At 34.5% G+C, this 21,180-nt stretch overlaps 1 protein-coding gene across 1 annotated transcript in view; it reads right to left on the bottom strand.

Moving 5' to 3' along the window:
- The window catches only part of ADAMTS19 (ADAM metallopeptidase with thrombospondin type 1 motif 19), a 218,438-nt gene that overhangs the window by 170,093 nt on the left and 27,165 nt on the right, over positions 1-21,180 (bottom strand). Inside the window, exon 5 of the mRNA XM_024761933.1 lies at positions 10,940-10,983. Coding sequence (XP_024617701.1) covers positions 10,940-10,983 — 44 coding nt within the window. The remainder of the gene's footprint in view (positions 1-10,939; positions 10,984-21,180) is intronic.

Consider the following 21,180-nt stretch of genomic DNA (forward strand, 5'->3'; position numbering starts at 1 on the left):
TATATATATATATATATATAATATAGTGAAATGTGTCAACATACAGAAGATCTGCCTAATACAGTGAACCCATATTTTCCCACTGACGAATCAATGATTCTCTAAAATGCTATCCATAGTTAAAACATCTACTTAAAGTGTGAGATACACCAACAGATATTAATGTAACAGACTATAAATGATTACTGATATGCATTCAGATTCTACATTGCTACAATCCACTAACCACTAAGACAATACCACTGAGTTTTAGTATACTTTCAATAAGAATACTCACAATAATCTGAAAATACTCATCCATTTTCCAACTACACATCTTTTTGAGGTCAGATTTTCCTCATACACTTAAAGCAAAATAACAAATACCAACACCTTACATGCAGAAGCAGATATAAGATCCCTGCTGTCTTCTACGAACCAGATACAAAGTGATTTGCAAAAATATAAAACAAATTCATGACTTCTCACTGTTTTTTGTTTTTAACACCAATTCTCCAAATCAGTGTCATGTGTGAGAAGTGGATTTCTGTGACCAAGTGTAACTGTAGCATGTATAAAAATATATACAATAATGCTTTAAAAGTTTTTTCTTGGGCTTCCACTTCTGGCATACAAATGCTAGAATAAAAATAGCAAAAAATCTTCTTAAATGCAAGGCTCTGTATACCAGTGAGGGCCTAAAGAAAAAGAAAGGAGAAATGCAGAGTTTGGAACTGGCACTAATGTGCTTGGCTGCCTGTGGGCATTTGCCAAACTGAAATCCAAAGGTATTCAGCTTTAGCCACCACACTGAGACAAAGACAGCACCTGTCATCCAAATTGGAAAGGAAGATGTAAAACTATCCTTATTTGCAGATGACATGCTACTAGATATAGAAAATCTTAAAGACCTCATAAAAAAAACTATTAGAACTAGTAAATGAATTCAGTCAAGTTGCAGGATACAAAATTAACATACAGAAATCTGTTGTATTTATATACACTAATAACAAACTATCAGAAAGAGAAATGAAGAAAACAATCTTATTTACAATCTCATCAGAAAGAATAAAATAACTAGAAGTAAATTTAACCAAAGAGGTGAAAGACCTGTACTCTGAAAACTACAGGACATTGAGGAATGATATTGAAGATGACACAAACAAATGGAAAGATATACTGTGCTCATGGATTGGAAGAACATTATTTAAAAGTCCACACTACCCAAAGCAATCTACAGAGTTAATGGAATCCCTATCAAAATGCCCATAGCACTTTTCACAGAACTAGAACAAACAGTCTGAAAATTTATATGAAACCACAAAAGACCCTGAATAGCCACAGCAATCTTAAGAAAGAAGAACAAAGCTGGACATATCACACGTCCTGATTTCAAACTATATTACAAAGCTATAGTAATCAAAACAGTATGGTACTGGCATAAAAACAGATACATAGATCAATGAAACAGAATAGAGAGCCCAGGTAGATCACATTAAAAGGAGTTCAGACTGATAGTTGATTTCTCAACAGCAACAATGGATGCCAGAAGGCAGGTGAACTAGATCTACGATGTGCTGAAACAAAACAAAACAATGCACCCAGAATATTAGGATTCTACCGTCAAAATACCTCACGAGAATGAGAATGAAATTAAAACATTCTAAGACTAACAAAACTTTAAAGGCTTGCGACCAGCACATCTTTCCTAAAGGAAATTCTAATTCTAATATTGTTTCAGTCAGCAACAGAATATTGTCAGAAGAAAGATCTGAGTTGTAAGAAAGAATGAAGAACTAATAAAACTATAAATATGTGAGCAAGTCTAATTAAGCACTGTCTACAGAAAACCATAACAACATCTTGTGAGTTTTAAAAATTAAATGAAATTCTTAAAAATGATAATACCCTACAATCAAGGCAGGGTGTGTGAAGTGTTCTAACCACCATGTATTCCTGAGAGAGAAGCAAGCTTAACTTTAGACTTTGATAACTTATGCTTGCATGTTTACATTGCTAGGGTAAATGTATCTTCTCAGGTTCACCTGCTGAATTCTCATCCTCTAACTGAAAATGAAAATGTTGAAATTCTTCAAAGTTTGAGGCTTTATACCTTATCACCTCTATGCTCTCCCGCCAGGTGATATTTTCCAGTTAAACACGACACATACACTGTGGTTTCTTCATTCATCAAACACTGATCAATTAATGTACTCTTGATTGATGACTACTAATGTTCTGTTACATGTCTTTAGTGCACATAGGATTATCTTAGGTATATGCCTAAGAATGGAATTAATGGTCACAGGTTATATATATGCCAGTTTTAGCAGATACTGCCAAAAGTTTTCTAGAGTGGTTATACCAATTTATGTTCCTTCCAGAAGCGTAAAAGTGTTTCATAGATTCACATTCTTTCCGCCACTTGATAATGTCAGACTTTTAATTTTATGAATCTCATTGGTAGAAATCTTTTAATCTGAATGTGTATTTTCCTTATTACTAATGAGTTTGATATCTTTTCTTTTTTAAAAAATTCACCCTTGATGTATCCTCTTTTAAAAATGGTGGTTAACTTTTTTATCCTAGGCAGTTATCATTTTTGCCCTACATTAGTACCCCCCTTATCCATCAGGGATATGTTCTAGACACCCAGTGGATGCCTGAAATCACAAATAGTAGCAAACCCTATATACACTATGTTTTTCCCCTATACATATGGACCTATAATAAGGTTTAATTTATAAATTAGGCACTGTAAGACATTAACAATAAGAACAATTATAACAATACCCTGTAATAAAACTTATGAACATGTGATCTCTCTCTCAAATGTCTTATTGCTCAAATTTAATGCCTTTTCCATCTTAACTAAGCTTTATTATGCTCTGTGGCCATAACTTTAGCAGTTTGAGGTGCGACAGCAAAGCAAGTATGAATTTCTTTTTCCTTCTTCACAATTTCATGGATACAAGACTTGTTCTTACTGGAAATCTTAGCAACCTCAGCATATGATTTCTTTCTGTTCTTATCAAGTCCAGAACTTTCACCTTTTCACTTAAAGGAAGCACTTAATGGCTTCTCTTTGGCATATCCATATTGGCAGCATCACAACTCTTGTGCTTTGGGGTCGGTTATTAAGTGAAATGAAGGTTACTTGAACACAGGCACCACAATAGTTCAGCAGTCGACCTGATAACCAAGCTGGCTAATAAGTGGCTAACACTGGAGGAAGGAATGATTGAGGTCCCAGGTGGGACAGCACAAGGTGGTGGGAGATTTCATCACGCTACTCAGAATGGTGTGCAGTTTGAAACTTCCAAATTGTTTATTTCTGATATTTTCCATTCATTAGTTTGGACCTTGGATGACTGAAGTAACTGAAACCGCCGAAAGTGAAACCTTGGATAAGGGGGACACTGTATTTAGCATGTCTATCTGCTTGTTTATTTCTTACTGATTTAGGGAAGTTGTTTTTTTTTATTTTTTGGCTGTGTTGGGTCTTTGTAGCTGCATACGGGCTTTCTCTAGTTGCGGTGAGCGGGGGCTACTCTTTGTTGTGGTGCCTGGGCTTCTCACTGCGGTGGCTTCTCTTGTTGCAGAGCACAGGCTCTATAGTGTGTGGGCTTCAGCAGTTGTGGCACACGGGCTCAGTAGTTGTGGCTCGCGGGCTCAGTAGTTGTAGTTCATGGGCTCTAGAGCGCGGGTTCAGTAGTTGTGGGGCATGGGCTTAGTTGCTCCACAGCATGTGGGATCTTCCCAGACCAGGGTTTGAATCCATGTCCCCTGCATTGGCAGGCAGGTTCTTAACAACTGCGCCACCAGGGAAGTCCCAGAGAAGTTGTTTTTATACTCTGGGCTCCAATACTTTGTTGATTACATGTGTTGCAATTATTACAGAACACTAATTCCAAGATTCACATTATTTCACATTGTGATACATCTTAAAATAATGTCTTACAATTAGAATTCATCATATTTTCTTTAGAAAAAAGAAACATAAAATAATGGCATATCTTGAAATTAATGACAATGAAGGCACCTTAAAAAATCCATGAGATATGGTGTCTTCTCCCTGAGAGAAGCTTCGTTTCTTCCTCTACTGTCAATATGATGTCTTATGATAGAACTTTTCAATATAAATATAGTTGAATTCATTAAGCATTTCCTTCATGATTAGCATTTTTGTGTTCTTTTTCAGAAATTTGTCTCTACCTCAAAAATATAAAATTATATTTTTATATTTTCTGTTCTAAATTAAAAAAATCTAAACCATATGGAATTCATTTCAACATTTTTCCATCTGAATGACTATCTTAATATCATGTTCCTCCTTTTCCACTGTTCATTTCCCAAATATGTGTAACTGCATTGCCCTATTTATTATAGACCATATCTTGATACCTAATAGAGAAGATTTCCTCTCCATATACTTTCTTCCCTAGTCTCTTGGCAATTCTTAGGCCTATGCTCCTCCATATAACAGTTAGAATCAGCCTTTCAATTTTCCTCCAAAATTTGTTAGAATTTTTAAAGAAATATGTTGTATCAACAGATCAATTTGAGGGAAATGGATATTTGTATCATCTTTAGTCCTTCAGACTGTAAATACACTTTATCTTTTCATTGAGTCAGGTCTTCTTCACTGAATTTCAAGATAGCTCAATAATTTTCTCCATATGTCTTAGATATTTGTTATTATATTATATATTCCAAATAATTTTATTTTTTGTGTATTTTTAAATATATTTCATAGAATTTTTAAATAAAATGTGTCACTGCCAATTGCTGGCATATAAAATGCAATTGGTTATTCAATATTGATTTGCTATCTAACCACCTAACTCTTCCATTAATTTTAACAATTAACTCCATATTCTCTATTTTTTTAAATGTAGACAATCATAACGTCCACATCATTTTAAGGCCTAAATGTTCCAACGCAGCGTTGAACAGAAATAGTGAATATAGGGTCCTGTCCTTGTTTCTGATTTCAAAAGGGATGCTTTTAATGCTCCACTATTTAAAAAAAAATTCATATTTTTTTATAAATATCTTTAACCCGGTTAATAAAGTTCCTACTTTGTCCTATTTTGCCAAGAGTTTTGAATTGCCTGAAAGATATTTTCTTTATCCATTGTGATGATCATATGTTTTTTTTGTTGTTGTTTTTTTGTGGTACGCGGGCCTCTCACTGTTGTGGCCTCTCCCGTTGCACAGGCTCTGGACGCGCAGGCTCAGCGGCCGTGGCTCATGGGCCCAGCTGCTCCACGGCATGTGGGATCTTCCCTGACCAGGGCACAAACCCGTGTCCCCTGCATCGGCAGGCGGACTCTCAACCACTGCGCCACCAGGGAAGCCGGATCATATGGTTTTTATCTTTAATTGGATTACAGAGTTACATTTTAAGATTTTCTAATGTTAAACTACCCCTGTATTTCCAGAATAAATCTCAAATAAAATAACCCTACTTGGTTATTTAAAAAATACATTGTGAGATAATATCTGCTAATATTTGATATAGAATTCTTTCTTTTATTTCCTGAGTGAGAATGGCTTATTATTTTTCCTTCTTACACTGTCCGCTTTAGAATATGGTAAGAAATTTATATGGTTTGAATTCACCTTTTTCTATTCTCTAAAATAGCTTGTATAATATTGGAATGATCTGTTTTCTGGAATTTTAGTAGAAATCATCTGTGAAATCATTAGGGTTTGGCATTTTCTTGGAAAGATTTTAACAGACTGATTAGATTTCGTAGCTTGCTAGTGAATGATATAGGCTATTTTTTTGTCTAGTCTCTCTGCTAGAAATGGCCAACTATAATTAATCATGTTTGTTACCATAGCCCCAGTTCGTTGCTCCTTATATATATTTATATAACATGATCCAAATTTTAGTGTTTTATCTAATCCCAAACCCTTCACCAGTTCTTAAAACTATTGAGACAGAATTTTTGAACCCACAGTCTAAAGATTTAAGAATACCATGTTTCCTTACTCTTTCTCCATAAGTTATGGGAGGGAGTAATTAATTATTGGAAGGTATATTGCTTTTCTATGGTTGCTGTTATCAAAAATATCACAAATTTAGTGGCTTAAAACACCCAAACTTGTTATCTTACAATTCTCTACATTAGAAGTTTGACCCAGATCCCACTGGCTAAAATCAATGTATCATGAGGCTGTCTGTGCTCCCTCTGAAGGCTCTAGTGGAGAATCTGTTTCCTTGCTTTTTCCATGTTCTAGATATTTCTTCACCTGGGGCTCCCTGACTCCATCCTCAAAACCAGTAATGACAAGTTGAATCCTCACATCACATCTCTCTGTGCTTTTCTTCAGTAATCATATCTCTCTCCAACTCTGAGCTTTTCTGCCTCCCTCTCCCCCTTTTGAGGACGCTTGTGATTACATTGGGCATACCAGACTTCCTAGGATAATCTCCCTATTTTAAAGTCAGTTGACTAGGAGCCTTAGTTCCACCTGAAAACTTCATTTCTCTTTGCTATGTAACCTAACATATTGCCAGGTTCCAGGTCCATTAGGACATGAACATCTTCAGGGACCATTATTCTGCCAGCCACAGAAAGTAAGGCAACTTCACTAGCAATACCAGTAGTAATAGTTGGGACTTGCATCTGGAATTATACTTTATTTCTCTTTCAATTTAAGGATAGCACCATAGTTCATCCAAACCTAAGATTAAAAAACTTTGACTGAAACTATGACATAATTCTAATAGGCCACTGATTAGAAAATTAATCTCAATTTCAGGTATGTGAAAAGATGAACACACATATGTTTGAGAATTGATATTTTGCTGATTAAAACACTTAATAGCATTTTTTTCCTCCCAGTATCTATATACCTATCTACTAATCTGCCTAACTAAAACCACAGGAAAGAATGTGCTTGAGGAGGTGGTAAAACAACTTTTACCCTCTAAACAGCTTTTCAAACATAAGCTTAATAAATAAGTATAACTTATCAACTGAAACATTTATTTATAATATTCCATAGCACTGATACGGCCTGGCTCATTTAAAATGCACATATCTTCTGCATCAGTAAACAAGCAAAATATCTTATTGTTTCAAATTTTAAATGCTGGTAAGTAAAAGTTACTTCCAAGCTTATATTAGCTATTTCTTTATATACTTTAATATATACAATTTTATTCTAAAACTTCATTCAAAGATATTTTTCTCACCTTCAGATTTCTAGTTGTATTGTCCTCGATTAACAAATGCATCATGTTATAAAGGAAAGCTGCCTCTCATTATAGTAAGATCTGAGACAGAGGTTAGCACCATGTGGCATTTACTAACAGTGATGCTGGACAAATATGCAACTTCTCTGCAGGGAGTAAAAGGATGTGATAGAAACTAGTGCCTACTCAGTGCCAATTAAAAACTCTCTGCCTTTGTGAGGTCAATAACATAGGCTCTATTTTAAAGGTGAGCAATTCAAACTTTCAAGGTGTTAAATAATGTGCCCACATTCATGTAGGTAATAAATAGCAGAGCACTGATTTAAATCTAGATGTCTGACTTCAAAATTGATGCTCTGTTCTGTTTCAGAGTTTCCTTCATCTGTAAAGCAGTAATGATAACAAAGCTAGAGAGTTTCAGAAAATAAATGAGAAAATGTCCATTAAAGTGTTGCTCAAGTTACAATGCACAGTATAAGTATTACATTGCTTTTAAAATACAGGCATTTCTCTCCATTTACAATTCAAATTAACAACCAGAATTCAAAGTTTTTAACTGCTGTCCTTCCCCTCTCACTACATGTAGGAGAGTAGGGGAAATTTTCATGGTAAAGTAACCATTCAGGCCCATATTATCCAAACTAATAAATACTAAATCCACTTCTTTCCTTTCTCCTTCCTCTATTTCAGTATTTTCACTATAGTATCCAACGTGAAATGGACTGACTTCACATCAGAAATAGATAAAAGAAAGAAGGGATATATGAACTTAAGCATCTGACAAAAAAAAAAAACCCATAATATACATGAGGAGATTTAAAAATGTGTGTCAACAGATATTCAATTGATTTAAGCTCTAAATCTCTTCTGTTTTGTTATGCTAGAGATTGAGAGCTGTTAAGATCACCAGTAGGCTACACATGCTTATTTAATTTGGGGGACAAATCACAGAGCAGTTTATCAGCACTCTCTTAATAAGAGTGGATATTATTAATATTGCCCCATATTCTTCTTCTCTTATAAAAGAGTATATGAGTATCAGGGAAGATCTATGCCTTAGGCTGCAAGCTACAGAAATGAAAACTTTAAATTGGCTTAAATAATAAGGATATTTATTGGCTTACACATTCAGAAGCCTAAAGGTTAGACCAGGTCCAAGGTGTGGAGGATGCCATAATTCAACAATGTCATTAAGGATAAAGGCAGCCTGCATCTCTCCATTCTGCAGTGTATGAATTCAGATTCATCTGAAGGCTAGTTTCCTTTGTTATTATAGTAATCATGGTTGCATCCTTCCTTGTTTACACACAGTGGGGACAGACATGACCAAGCTTCAACCATGAAAAATGTTTCTTTCTTCAGCTTCATGAAGCAGACATAGGTTACAGGTCGCATGTCCCAACCATAGCAATTCCATATGCTGACTGCTTAGGCCTGAGGTCCTGAAACGATCCCTTTGATAGGCCTGGACAAATCATGACCCAACTGTAGAGGAGTATCCTTTTCTACCTGGCATCACGGCTGCACAGTGGTGGACGCATGAGTGATAGGGTGGCAACCGCCATGTCTATTTCACACAAATGTCTTTATAAATCTTACCAATGTATTATAACTCTAGGCATAAGTATGGTTCATGTGAAAAGATTTTTTGTGTGGGGACAGGGATTGGGATAAAGAGACTACTCTTCTGATCTGGTTGTTAGAGGTTTTCATTCAATGTCCCCTAAAGAAATATCTCAGATTTTTACTCTGCTCAAGACTAAATATGAAAAAAGACACTTGTCTCATATTTGGGATGAGAAAAAGAAATGCCACAAGATACAGAGGGGAAAACTAGGATTTAGTGACGCCAGAGAAGACCTTGAGAATCTAAGCACTCAGAAACACAGATCTCAGAAAGGGCATCGGACTTTCCACATCCTATGCTATAATATTTAAAGCTAGTTTTTATCAAGCTCTTAATGGACAAGATGAACAGAGCTGGGGACTGATTACACCACTGTGCTACCGAACCATATATATTCTAATTATACTAATAATTCCAAATATACCAAGCTACCTCATTATTCAAATGTGCTTCAACCCAGAAAATGTTTCACAGCATGAATATGCATGCTATTTTCAATTAGAAGATTTAGCAAGATATAAAACGTAGTCATAGTCAAAAAGAAATTGGTTCGCCTCACATTAGTAACTGCTTTCTTAGTCCACGCATCCATGCTGTAAAGAGGTGGTGAGAGTCCATAATTATGGAAGATACTGTCCGAGTTGCTGATTTCTCTCAGATGCTCTACTAAGGCAAGAAGTTGATCTGGCTATATTAAGAGAAGGTTTTAGGGGCAACATAGTTGTTTAAGTAGAGGAAAGGTAATTATTTTGAGACAAGCATTATTGGTAATCAAATGCTTCCATGGTTAGGTTGATTAAAGCTATATATCAAGATTTAATTTCTGAAGATTCAGGCAAGAAGACAACAAAACTGCAGGAAGCAAGTTAGTTAACATTAGGAAGATCATCCCTAAATCAATTCAGCTTTTCCTTAGGTGTCCAGCTCATTTTATTTTTACAGTCCCTTCTAAATCAAACAATCCTTTGATTCCATCATCATCTGCTTCATACTATTATAACTATTTTCCACTTACTATCTCAGATTTAATCATCTGAGGAGGCTAGTGAGAACTTAAGTTAACAGAACTAGTTAGAATTACTCTTTTAAGCACCAGTGGTACTTAATTTATTCTGTTTTTGCCACTTTTTTATTGTTCGTCTCACAAGGAATAAATAACACCTCAACAATGGTTAAGTTAAAATACACACTACACTATAGTAATGAACCCCACATGACACATCAAAACCAAATCATGACTCTTAAATATACCTTACCAATAACCCAATAGTAATACCTTATTAAAACCATATAGGGACTTCCCTGGTGGTCCAGTGGTTAAGACTCCACGCTTCCAATGCAGGGAGCGCGGGTTCGATCCCTGGTCGGGGAACTAAGATCCCACATGCCGCGCAGCGCGGCCCAAAAATAAAAAAAACAAAAGACACTATACATATATATAGTGTCTTAAGACTAAACATATATATAAATCGTTATATAATTTTATTTATCTACAGTTTTAGCTATCTATCTGTTTAGATAGGTAAATTTATATACATGCATTTATATTAGCATTAATGTGGTATTTTCTCAAAATTAAGAACTGTGGTTCATGGATCCTACTGGCTATATGGTTACATTTTAGGGATTTTAGATATCCAGGACAAAATATAGAAAATTTGCTACTTTATGTACAGAAAATCCTCATTTGTCAGGCAAATTAGATGGACTTTCTTTCACAGTCTGCAAAGATCTTCAAATGTATAACTCAAAAACAAATCCATTAGCCTGAAAAAGGTCAATCCTACTGACGTTAACATATTGTGCCTCAGTTTATGAATAATAATGTAATTTTATTGAATCCATGGGTATATTTCTGGGGGAAAAAACACAAAAAAGACCTTGTGATATTCTTAAAGCATCATTTAAACTTTTCTCCAATATATAGTACATACATGTCCTCAGGTTGTCTCATTAATAACTGAAGTGGTGACAAACATATAAGTTGAAAATATATATCACTGACATTCTAAAAGTGTTTCATTCAAACTAGCACTTTCAAATAATTTTCTATATTTAAACAAATGACGTGTTCAAGTTCCCCAGGTCTCCTCCAAACTGTAAAAATTTTTATGTACACTTACCAACAGTATCACATGGTTCATCTTTGTGTACACAGAAATCTTTCCTAGAAAGAAAAATAGAAAATATTGTTTCTTCCACAGAGTATGTGACTGACTCATTTTTAATAGTTATAATGAATAACTGAACCATACTCTTTTATGCATCAGCAGGCAGACTCTCAACCACTGCGCCACCAGGGAAGCCCTGAACCATACTCTTTATCTCTAAGAATTTAATAAAACTGGAAATAAGATTAACTAATTTTTAATTCTAAGAAAATGTGAGAATTAAATTGTTATAATTTTTACCTGATACAATCCTAAAACATTATGTCCTATTTCCTATGCAATATTTCATAAAAATTCCATCTTGTTTTGAATTTTATAGTATTTCATTGTTTTATTACAAGAAAAATATCTGGTGTAGGGATATGGTTTTCTGTTTGAAAAATATTGTTAAGATCCCTACTTCACATGACATAAAAATAATTTCAAAATTGAAGATTTAAATGTAAGAAATATAATTTAAAACAACATAACATTTTATATCTTAAGATTGGCAACAGACTGATAATTTTAATAAAGGCATGAGGAAATTAGTATTTTTACACAGGTGGGATATGACCGTGAATAAAATTCTATAATTTTCTCTTTATTTAACTACCATATCTTGGAGAACATTCCCTAACTAGTAATGAGCTTTAAAGGGAAACTATATGAAAGCAGAACTTTTTATCTACCTTTTACTAGCTTTGTGACCTTAGGGAATTTACTTAACCTTCTTTTGTCTCAGTCACTTCACCTAAAAAATAGAGGTAATAATGATATCTATTCACCACATAGATTTATTGTACAGCTTAGATGATTTAACATGTATAAAACACTTAAGACATAGGTTTTCTGTGTGGTTTGAATGAGTTAACACATACAAGGCATTTAAAACAATGCCAGGCACATAGAAAGCTCTCAAGTCAGTTGTTGATGTTTTTGCTGTTTTTTGTTGTTGCTGTTGCTTCTATTCCTGTGCCATAATTTAAGCAATTTCCTAGTAATGAGCATTTAGGTTCTATAGAATTTTTACTATTACAAACAATATGACAATTTGTGTGTGAAGGAGAAAGGAAAAAACTATTTTTATTCCTCTATTATAGCCATCTGAATGCCATTCCAAAATGAAAAATAACTTTATTTTTAAAATTTTATTTTATTTATTTATGGCTACATTGGGTCCTCATTGCTGCGCATGGGCTTTCTCTAGTTGTGGTGTGTGGTCTTCTCATTGCGGTGGCTTCTCTTGTTGTGGAGCACAGGCTCTAGGCGCGTGGGCTTTAGTAGTTGTGGCTCTCAGGCTCAGCAGTTGTGGCTCGTGGGCTCTAGAGCACAGGCTCAGTAATTGTGGCACACGGGCTTAGTTGCTCCGCGACATGTGGATCTTCCCGGATCAGGGCTCAAACCCGTGTCCCCTGCATTGGCAGGCGGATTCTTAACCACTGCGACACCAGGGAAGTCCCCAAAAAATCTTTAAAAATTAAGTGGAACACTCCTTTCAATGTCCCCAGTGACATCTACATCGGTAATTACAATGGTTAGTTTTCAATCCATATCTTGCTTGGCTCATCCAGCAGAATCCACAACTCTATGCATAGTCTTATAAATATTCTGTGCATGTTTAAAATGTATACTCTCTAATAGTTTGGAGCAAAGCTATACATGTTCATTAGATCTAGCTATAACAAGCCCAGATACACAGTTGCTCAACAGAATGAGAAATTTTGAATTTATTTTTGCATCTGCTACTAAGGAAGAGCTCTTAAAATTCCATTGTTATAAATTTGATGATGTTTCCCTGTGATTCTACTAATTTGTGCTGTTTATGTCGAAGCTCTCTCTAAATTTTTATTATTTACTTTGAATTATTGTTTTTATTACTGTGCAAAACCCTACTCATCCCTTTTAATGTTTTCTGTGTTAAAGTCTATTGTATCTGACATTAACAAATATTAATATATTAGTAAAACATTAATATTTGCTTGGCATATATTTTCCTTTGTTTTACTTTCACCTTCATTTCCTCTAATTCTCTTATAATTCTAATTCTAATTCTCTTATAAATTCTCTTATAAATAGCATATGACTAATATTGTAAAACCTCATTATATACTATATAAGTGAATTTAATATTTCTAATTAACATATTTGGATTTCTCTATTTTTTGTGATTGCTATTTACCAAGTTGTCCTTTTCTTCTGTTTTTGTCTTTGTTCATATGCAGTTTTATTTTCCACATTCTTCTGCTACTGTTTTGAAAAATAACATTAGATTGTGTTTGATCTACAGTTACTTCTACATTTTAAAGTACACTGTACTAGTTTTCTATTGCTGTTATAACAACTTTGACAAATTTAGCAGTTTAACACATCTTACAGTCTCCAAATCAGAAGTCTGAAATAGAACTTGCTGGGCTAAAACCAAGGTGTAAGCATGATTCTGTTCCTTCTGGAAGTTCTAGGTCAGAATCTGTTTCCTTGCCTTTTCCAGCTTCTAGAGGCTGCCTGGATTTCTTTTTTTTTTTTTTTTTTTAAACATCTTTATTGGGGTATAATTGCTTTACAATGGTTAGTTTCTGCTTTATAAATGCGTGGATTTCTTGACTCATAGTCCCCTTCCATCTTCAAAGCTGACAACTGCATCACTTTGACCTTTACTTTCATCACCACATCTCTTTCTCCCACTCTCTTGCCTCCTTCTTTCCCCACACCCTGTGATTACATTAGGATCCCCTAGATAATTCCAGATAATCTCCCAATCTCAATAATCCTTAACAAAATCACACCTGCAAGGTCCCTTTTGCTGTATAACAGTCACAGGTTTTGTAGATTAGAACATGGACATTATTCTGTGTACCATATTCACTCGAGATGCTTCAAGTTAAAAAGTATCTCTGGTCTCTTCTTGAAAAAGGTATGGATATCAAACACTTTTAATCCAATCTCTTCCTTCAATCTTTCATGTTATTTTTATCTGACACTATAGAGGCATACCTCATTTTACTGTGCTTTGTATTATTGTGCTTAGCAGATACTGCATTTTCTGCAAATTGAAGGTTTGTGGCAACTCTGCATTGTGCAAGTCTGTTGGCACCATTTCTTCCAACAGCATTTACTCAGTTCATGTCTCTGTGTCACATTCTAGTAATTCTCACAATACTTCAAGCTTTTTTATTATCATTATATTTGTTATGGTCATCTGTGATAAATGATCTTTGATGTTACTACTATGACTCAGTGAAGGCCCAGAGGATGGTTAGCATTTTTAGCAATAAAGTATTTTTAAATTAAGGTATGTAAAATTTTTTAGACATAATGCTCTTGCACATTTAATAGACTATAGTATATTGTAAACATGACTTTTATGTGCACTGGGAAGCCAAAAAATTCACGTGACTCGCTTTATTGCAGTGGTCCGGAACCAAACCTACAATATCTCCAAGGCATTCCTGTAATTCCATCTCAGTTTTTAAACTCTCAAGTTAGACAGTTTTTTCTAAACCATTAGTGCTCAGTTAGATTTGCCTATATATTTGGCAATTTCTTTTCTCAGTAATCTCTGTATCATTACTTTCTAGAGAGTCTGTTATTCTTTAAGTACATCCTTCAGTACCTCCTTCAGTGAGGACCTATGAATACTAAACTGGCCCAGATACTGTTTCCTTAATTCTCATTAGTTTGCATTCATTCATAATGGAACAGTAGCTGACTGTAGAATTGTAGGTTGACTTTATCAGCCCTCAGCACATTGAAGATATTATTTCATTTTATTCTAGCATTTATAAAAATAGAAGTCTGCAATCACCTTGCTCTTCTTTCATTAATTTGGTTTCTAATTAATTTTTTATTGGATATAATGGACATGTAACATTGTTTCTGATTAATGTTAAGATTTCTTTTTGTCTTTGTAGTTCTGCAGTCCCACTAAGATGTGTCTAGGTCCTGAGTTTTTTATCTATCTTCTTTGGTACTTGGTATGTCTTTCAATTTGAAGATCCACAAACATACAAACATTCTAACCATTATCTATTTATCTAATTCCTCTCACATTCTCTCTACTCTCTTCTCCTAGAACTCCTTTAGGTACATGTTTGCTCTTCTCATTCTGATGTCAATAACTCTCAAGCACTCTTTTGTATTTCCATCTCTTAACCACTTTAGGCAGCCTTCTGGGAGAATCCTTCAGCTCTATCATCCAATCCATTAGTGCTCTCTTCAGCTGCATCTACTCTGCTCTTCAACTCTGAAATTGAGATATTTAAGTACATTTTTTATATGTTTTATTTTCCTCAATTTTCAAATCATCTCTTTTTTCCCAAAACACCTTTCTCTCACATTTTGAAATTTGTGTGTTTTTAATCATGTGAACATGTTTTTTTTATCATCTCTGTCAGTCTTTTAAAATATTCTTTTTCATGCTTCTTGGCTCTTACAGTGGGATATGTTGTCACTTTGTGTTTTGGAATCCTATTGTGAACTCATTTAGTTGTACTTTATTTGTGGTTGCCTTGTGAGGTCAAAGTTGAAAGAGGGCCCTTTCACAGCAGTTTTGCATATGCTTTCACTAAGTGCTTCAATGTTGGATCATATTCATGGTAATGAATACCGAAAAGAGCCATTTTGTCCTAACATGCGTTCATGGATGAGATAGAAAGAATGCTTCCTGTTGACAACCTGTGCTTGTTTGCAAAGTTTTTATACCAGATCCAACTTTTATTAAGGGTGTAGGTACCCAAGGGTTCTGGCTGTATACAATCATCTCAGTTCCCACTTTGCAAAGCCACAATGTTTTTTCTTTATGTGGGAGATAAACCCAAGAACCCAGATTTTTAAGTCCAACAAACTCCTACCAGGACAACTATCACATTACTTCAGAAGCTTACTGCATTTTTTTTTTGGCCAGAGCCCTCTTGTTTTTGGCTCATCTATGCGTGTAAAAGGACTTCTATTATATTTTTTCTACAATTCCTAGATGTCAATGATGGGAACATTTTCTGATTATCTAGTCAGCTAGATCATCACATAATTAAAAGAAGAGAACACAATCTGTGACCTACCATATAGTAATTAAGCATACTGAAACATATTTATTGTTAATATTAGATCTTAATATACATAGGCCTTATTCTATTCTTACATTTTATATGATGCAGCTACTTTTACCAAACTCTTTAAAAGACTGAACTCCCTCAGTAAGATGTTCACATTGACCTCAACTGATGAAGTACTTTTTCAAAGATATCTTTCTACAGGGCTGCCCTAGTGGTGCAGTGGTTGACAGTCTGCCTGCCGATGCAGGGGGCACAGGTTCGTGCCCTGGTCCGGGAAGATCCCACATGCCGCAGAGCGGCTAGGCTCGTGAGCCATGGCTGCTGAGCCTGCGCGTCCAGAGCCTGTGCTCCGCAATGGGAGAGGCCACAACAGTGAGAGGCCCGTGTACCGCAAAAAAAAAAAAAAAAAAAAAAAAATTTTTTACAAATAGGGATTACATTAGTTATAAATTATTGTAAAAATTAGTGATTGGTAAAATATTGTCATCTTTCTTCCATAAGGTTGGAAATGGAAAGAAATGTGTGGTTAGCCTAGGGTATGAATTAACTATGGAGTGAAGTAATTTAACATCAATAATTAATTACTCTAATTTTTTACTATTTCTTCAGGCAAATTTCTGACAAAGATGATTTCTATGAAACAGATATAGAAATCAACTCTTGATTACTAGAGTAAAGGGAAGAATGGTAAAGTCCAGATAAAGACGATAAAGATAACCTTAAATAATATGTTTTTAACACAAGGGATGAAATGGATTTATGATAAACTTAATTCATTTAAATCACACCAACAGTTAGGAATGCATTTACCATTCTGCAGTTAAAAATAACAAAACAATACAAGTATGAGAGTTTATCACATGAATTGCTTCATAAATAATTAGTTGAAGATTTATTATTCCTTTAATTCTCTTAGCTAAGAACGCTTCTCCAGTATTTCACTAGGACTCAAGAAAGACAGAGACTCAGGCTCCTTTGTACATTATCCCTTCTCCCCTCCTTTCCTCACTTAACTCCACCTGTAAATATTTGGATTTGGTTTGTTGTAGTGGCCATGTTTTCTCCTGCCTCTCCTTTTATAATACATGTCAGAGGTATCTTTGTTCTAGAGAAAGCCTACTGCAGAGACCTCTCATCTGACTGCAAGGAAGAGAGTCATCACCCAAAATGCAATATATACAATGTAGTGTTACATTCTGCTGTCTACAGATTACTGTGTATTTGTAAACAAGATAAACAGTACATGTTTCCAGTAATTTGTAAAAATTTTAATGTTTTTCTCAAATATGCTGTTATTTTTTATTCTGGTAAATCTATAAACTAGTTAATCCATCTTGGATAATTGAAAATTGGGGCTATTACCACTTGATACATTAATCTTCACTCTATACAAAATCTTTTATATACAGAAGGTATATAATCCTAATGAACGTCACTTGCATATGCCTTAAAAAATCTACTGTCCCAACTGAATGAAAGGAAATAGCAAAGAAAAAAAGTTTAATAGAAACAAATAATCAGATTGCCCATCAGCACTGAAGGGTCTTAAAATTTATGCCTTTTTGGTAAAAAGTATTTTTCTGAAAATACGTACAAAAATTAGAAGAACATCTCAAGAAAAATGAGGGAAGATGCACTCAAATTTTATCTCATAAATGTAACCACTCAAGCTACCCTATCCTAAACTTCCAAGTGAAACTAGTGGATGGCATTGCCTTCAATATTTAAGATACAAAACTGAAAACCTTAAGAATCTGGGTAAAATAGACTGCTCTTAATTAATCTTGTTCCCAGGATTATAATCAAAGGTTTTTTTAAAAAAGCTGAGTGATTCTTTGACAGCCACTGCAATAGATTACCCTAACTATTGCCAACCCCCAGCATCATTCCACTGGGGAAACCTCCTTCAAATGTCATATTTGCTGGTCACTGACTTCTAATCACAGAAATTACACATATAACACCCCCTTCAATGCAAACACACATTTTCAGAGAATCTAAAGTAGACAGTATAGTAAGAAAATGTGAATGGCCCTGGATCATACAAACGCAGGGGTAGAGATTTCTATTGTTTTCTTCACTGTTTTTCTTGATGCTTGGTTCTTCAGTTCTTCCTTTGATTCTGAGTACTACACAGAATCTTCTCCACTTATCAAAAAAATCCAGAAAGAACCTCTTCTTGTGCTCAGTGTTGGTCTCTGTGGCTCAAAACCAATACCAAATGATAATGGAAAATATACCTCCTGGTCGTGCAACATATTCAGAGTCTGAATATAATTACAGATGAAGAGGAATGGAAAAGGTCTGCTGACATTTTTGAAACAAGTAAAAGACCGGCTATATTTAGTCTTTCTCTGCATCAGATGATCTAGAAATCAAATTTGTTACAAGGACACCAAGCCTAGTTGTATAGGTTGTACACTGCTTAATTCTAATGGTACATTTACATACACAACAACGTAAATGGCTCCCTCTACTGTTGTGTAGTGCGCAAACTATACGATAGGATTCATTATGGGCTTCTTGCATGCCAAGCACTGGATAAGAGGAATATAAAGAAAAATAAAAAAGGCTTCTACTCTGAAGGCAAAGAAGAGAATGACACACAATCACCTCTGTAATATGTAAGGGGCCCAGGATCAGTGAGGAAGAAGCCTGGGGAATTGTATTAAATAATGGATAGTTCTATTTTGCAATAGCCTTTGCCAGCAAACAAATGGAGAGAGAAACACCCAAAACAGATGGTATTGAATAATATGGTAATGCAGAAAATTAAAGAACCACATAAAATCAAATCTTCACCTTAGGGCCAAGAATCACTTAGTGTAAAGTATATTCAGATGTAGAGGGAAAGGGATTTTTTGTGCTTTTTATAAATGTACGATACATCATATCAATGCATGAGGCTGCAAGATGACTTTGATTTACGTAATGTGAAACAAGGGACTTCATCTGTAACTAAACAACATGATAAAACTATGAGAAATGCACTGCTTATTGTCAAGGGCACTTAGAGTCCATCACACAGCCAATTTCTGTTCACTTAGCAAACAAATGAATAAAGCACATTTTTTCAAAAATTCAAGGTCTTTTACCCAAAAGCATTGGAAATACCTTTCAGTACAACTGTAGAGCAAACTGTCACCAGCATTTAAAAACTGCAGATCAGACTGTAATTCTTAATCTTCAGTTCTTCAACTGTACACTTCTTTACAGAGGACCAAAATAATGTAATCTTAATTTCATACATTCAAAGATTTTGAGGGGTAAGGGTGATAGAGATTTGCTTGCTGCCTAGACCTGTGATCACGTTGATTCAAATTCTCTCATTTTTGGCTCATTTTTGGCTCAGTGTGCCTGAAGTCTACATCACAGAGTTTCATTATGTGAGTTTATGGAAATGATACTGTTAGACTTTGGCAACTGGGAAGGCCAATAAATTCTGCTTAACTTCAGATTTATACTGAAAAAAATGAAATGTAGCCTTTAATTTCCAAGAATGAAGATGCATCTGAGAATAAGTCTCATTGTAGAACTTTATAGTGCCTTGGGATATACCTATAAATGATTCATTCAAAAATTATTCTATTATTTGTATTAAATTAATGTATTTCTGCCATGTCTATATTTTATTAAATTTTCTATCTTACTTGCCAATGGCATTATTTTGAAACTAACTTTCAGAAGTATTGTACTGAAAGCATTTCAGTACATACTGAAAGGCAAAACCATCATTAATAAAATTAAATTCTAAATTAAAGAGTATTTACATGACACAGACTCGTACCTTCTCTATAACTTCACATAGAAATGTGAAAATTACACTAAGAAATCATGGCATTGACTGTTGGGATAACATGTTTTGTGTTTTTGTTACTATTAGCCCACAGCACTAGGTCAGCTTTAAACTATTTACTTCATTGCATCACACAGAACAATTTAACAAATATATTACTGCAGATAGGTTTGGATTTATACGAACATTATCCATTTTAGTTGAAATCAAAATTAATAGCTGAGCGAAAATCTTTTCCTACTGATGTGCTCACGTAACATACAACATTTAATAAGGACCTAAGATGAGCATTCACTAGAAACTAGGCTGTTTATGAGTTCAGTTTGTCAAATATGGATAAGACCATGGAATCCATGGAGATTAAAATTTTTATCTTATTTTTGATAACTTTCTTGCAAAGCTAAAGATCTGATAATCTATGTCTACACTAACTAAAAGGAATTTTTCCTCAACTACTCAAACCGCTCATTTAGACTTTCCTGATCAATGGTGGTAGGTCACTTAGAGATAAAACATTCCCTTTTTTGGGCTAATTTTCACTATTAGAGCACTGGAAGCAGTGATATGGAGAAAAGTGATCCTCCACATAAGCCTTAGCCCCACAGGTGAGTAAAGATAGATTTATGTCAGTATCTATCAATATGTTATATATGTGTAACTCCTTTGACAGGTTTTTTTTTTTTTTTTTTTTTTTTTTTTAACCACAAAAAAGAGGGTAGAACAGCAAGGCCTACTGTATAGCACAGGGAACTATATTCAGTATCTTGTAATAACCTATAATGGAAAAGAATCTGAAAAAAATAGAGAGATATATGTATGTACAACTGAATCACTTTGCTGTTCACCTGAAACTAACAGGCCATTGTAAATTAACCATACTTCAATTTTTTTAAAATTTAAAATTTAAAAAAGAGGCTAGAAGATAGTACAATATTCAGAGCGATGTGTAGCAACCAAAGGGAAATGTAATCTTTCCTAGGAGACAAGATTCTACAGCATTCCTGGATCTTTTTTGTATCTGATTGTTGAGATCTTGACAGCTTTTCAATTGAGGAATACGGTCATGTCTGTTAAACTAATTGTAGCTCTTCACTCCACTATATAATTTTACATTTCAGCTTCAAATAGAATGGCTTCAATAAACATAAAGCAGACTGACACATCCCAGATTTCTGCAGTTTACTTTACACCAAGAAATTACATTTAGAGATTTCCAGACACATGCTATAAACGAAAATTCAACAGGAAGTTTCTTTCACTTCCTCTAAATCTGACCTACATTTCAAAAATATATGAGTGGGCTATAACCAGGAGCTTCTCTTGCTGCCATTATTCATGCTGTGTTTTCTGAAGTTTTTTTTTTTCTT

This window comes from Neophocaena asiaeorientalis, unplaced genomic scaffold, assembly GCF_003031525.2.
Source record: "Neophocaena asiaeorientalis asiaeorientalis breed wild unplaced genomic scaffold, Neophocaena_asiaeorientalis_V1.1 scaffold385, whole genome shotgun sequence".
Taxonomy (NCBI): domain Eukaryota; kingdom Metazoa; phylum Chordata; class Mammalia; order Artiodactyla; family Phocoenidae; genus Neophocaena; species Neophocaena asiaeorientalis.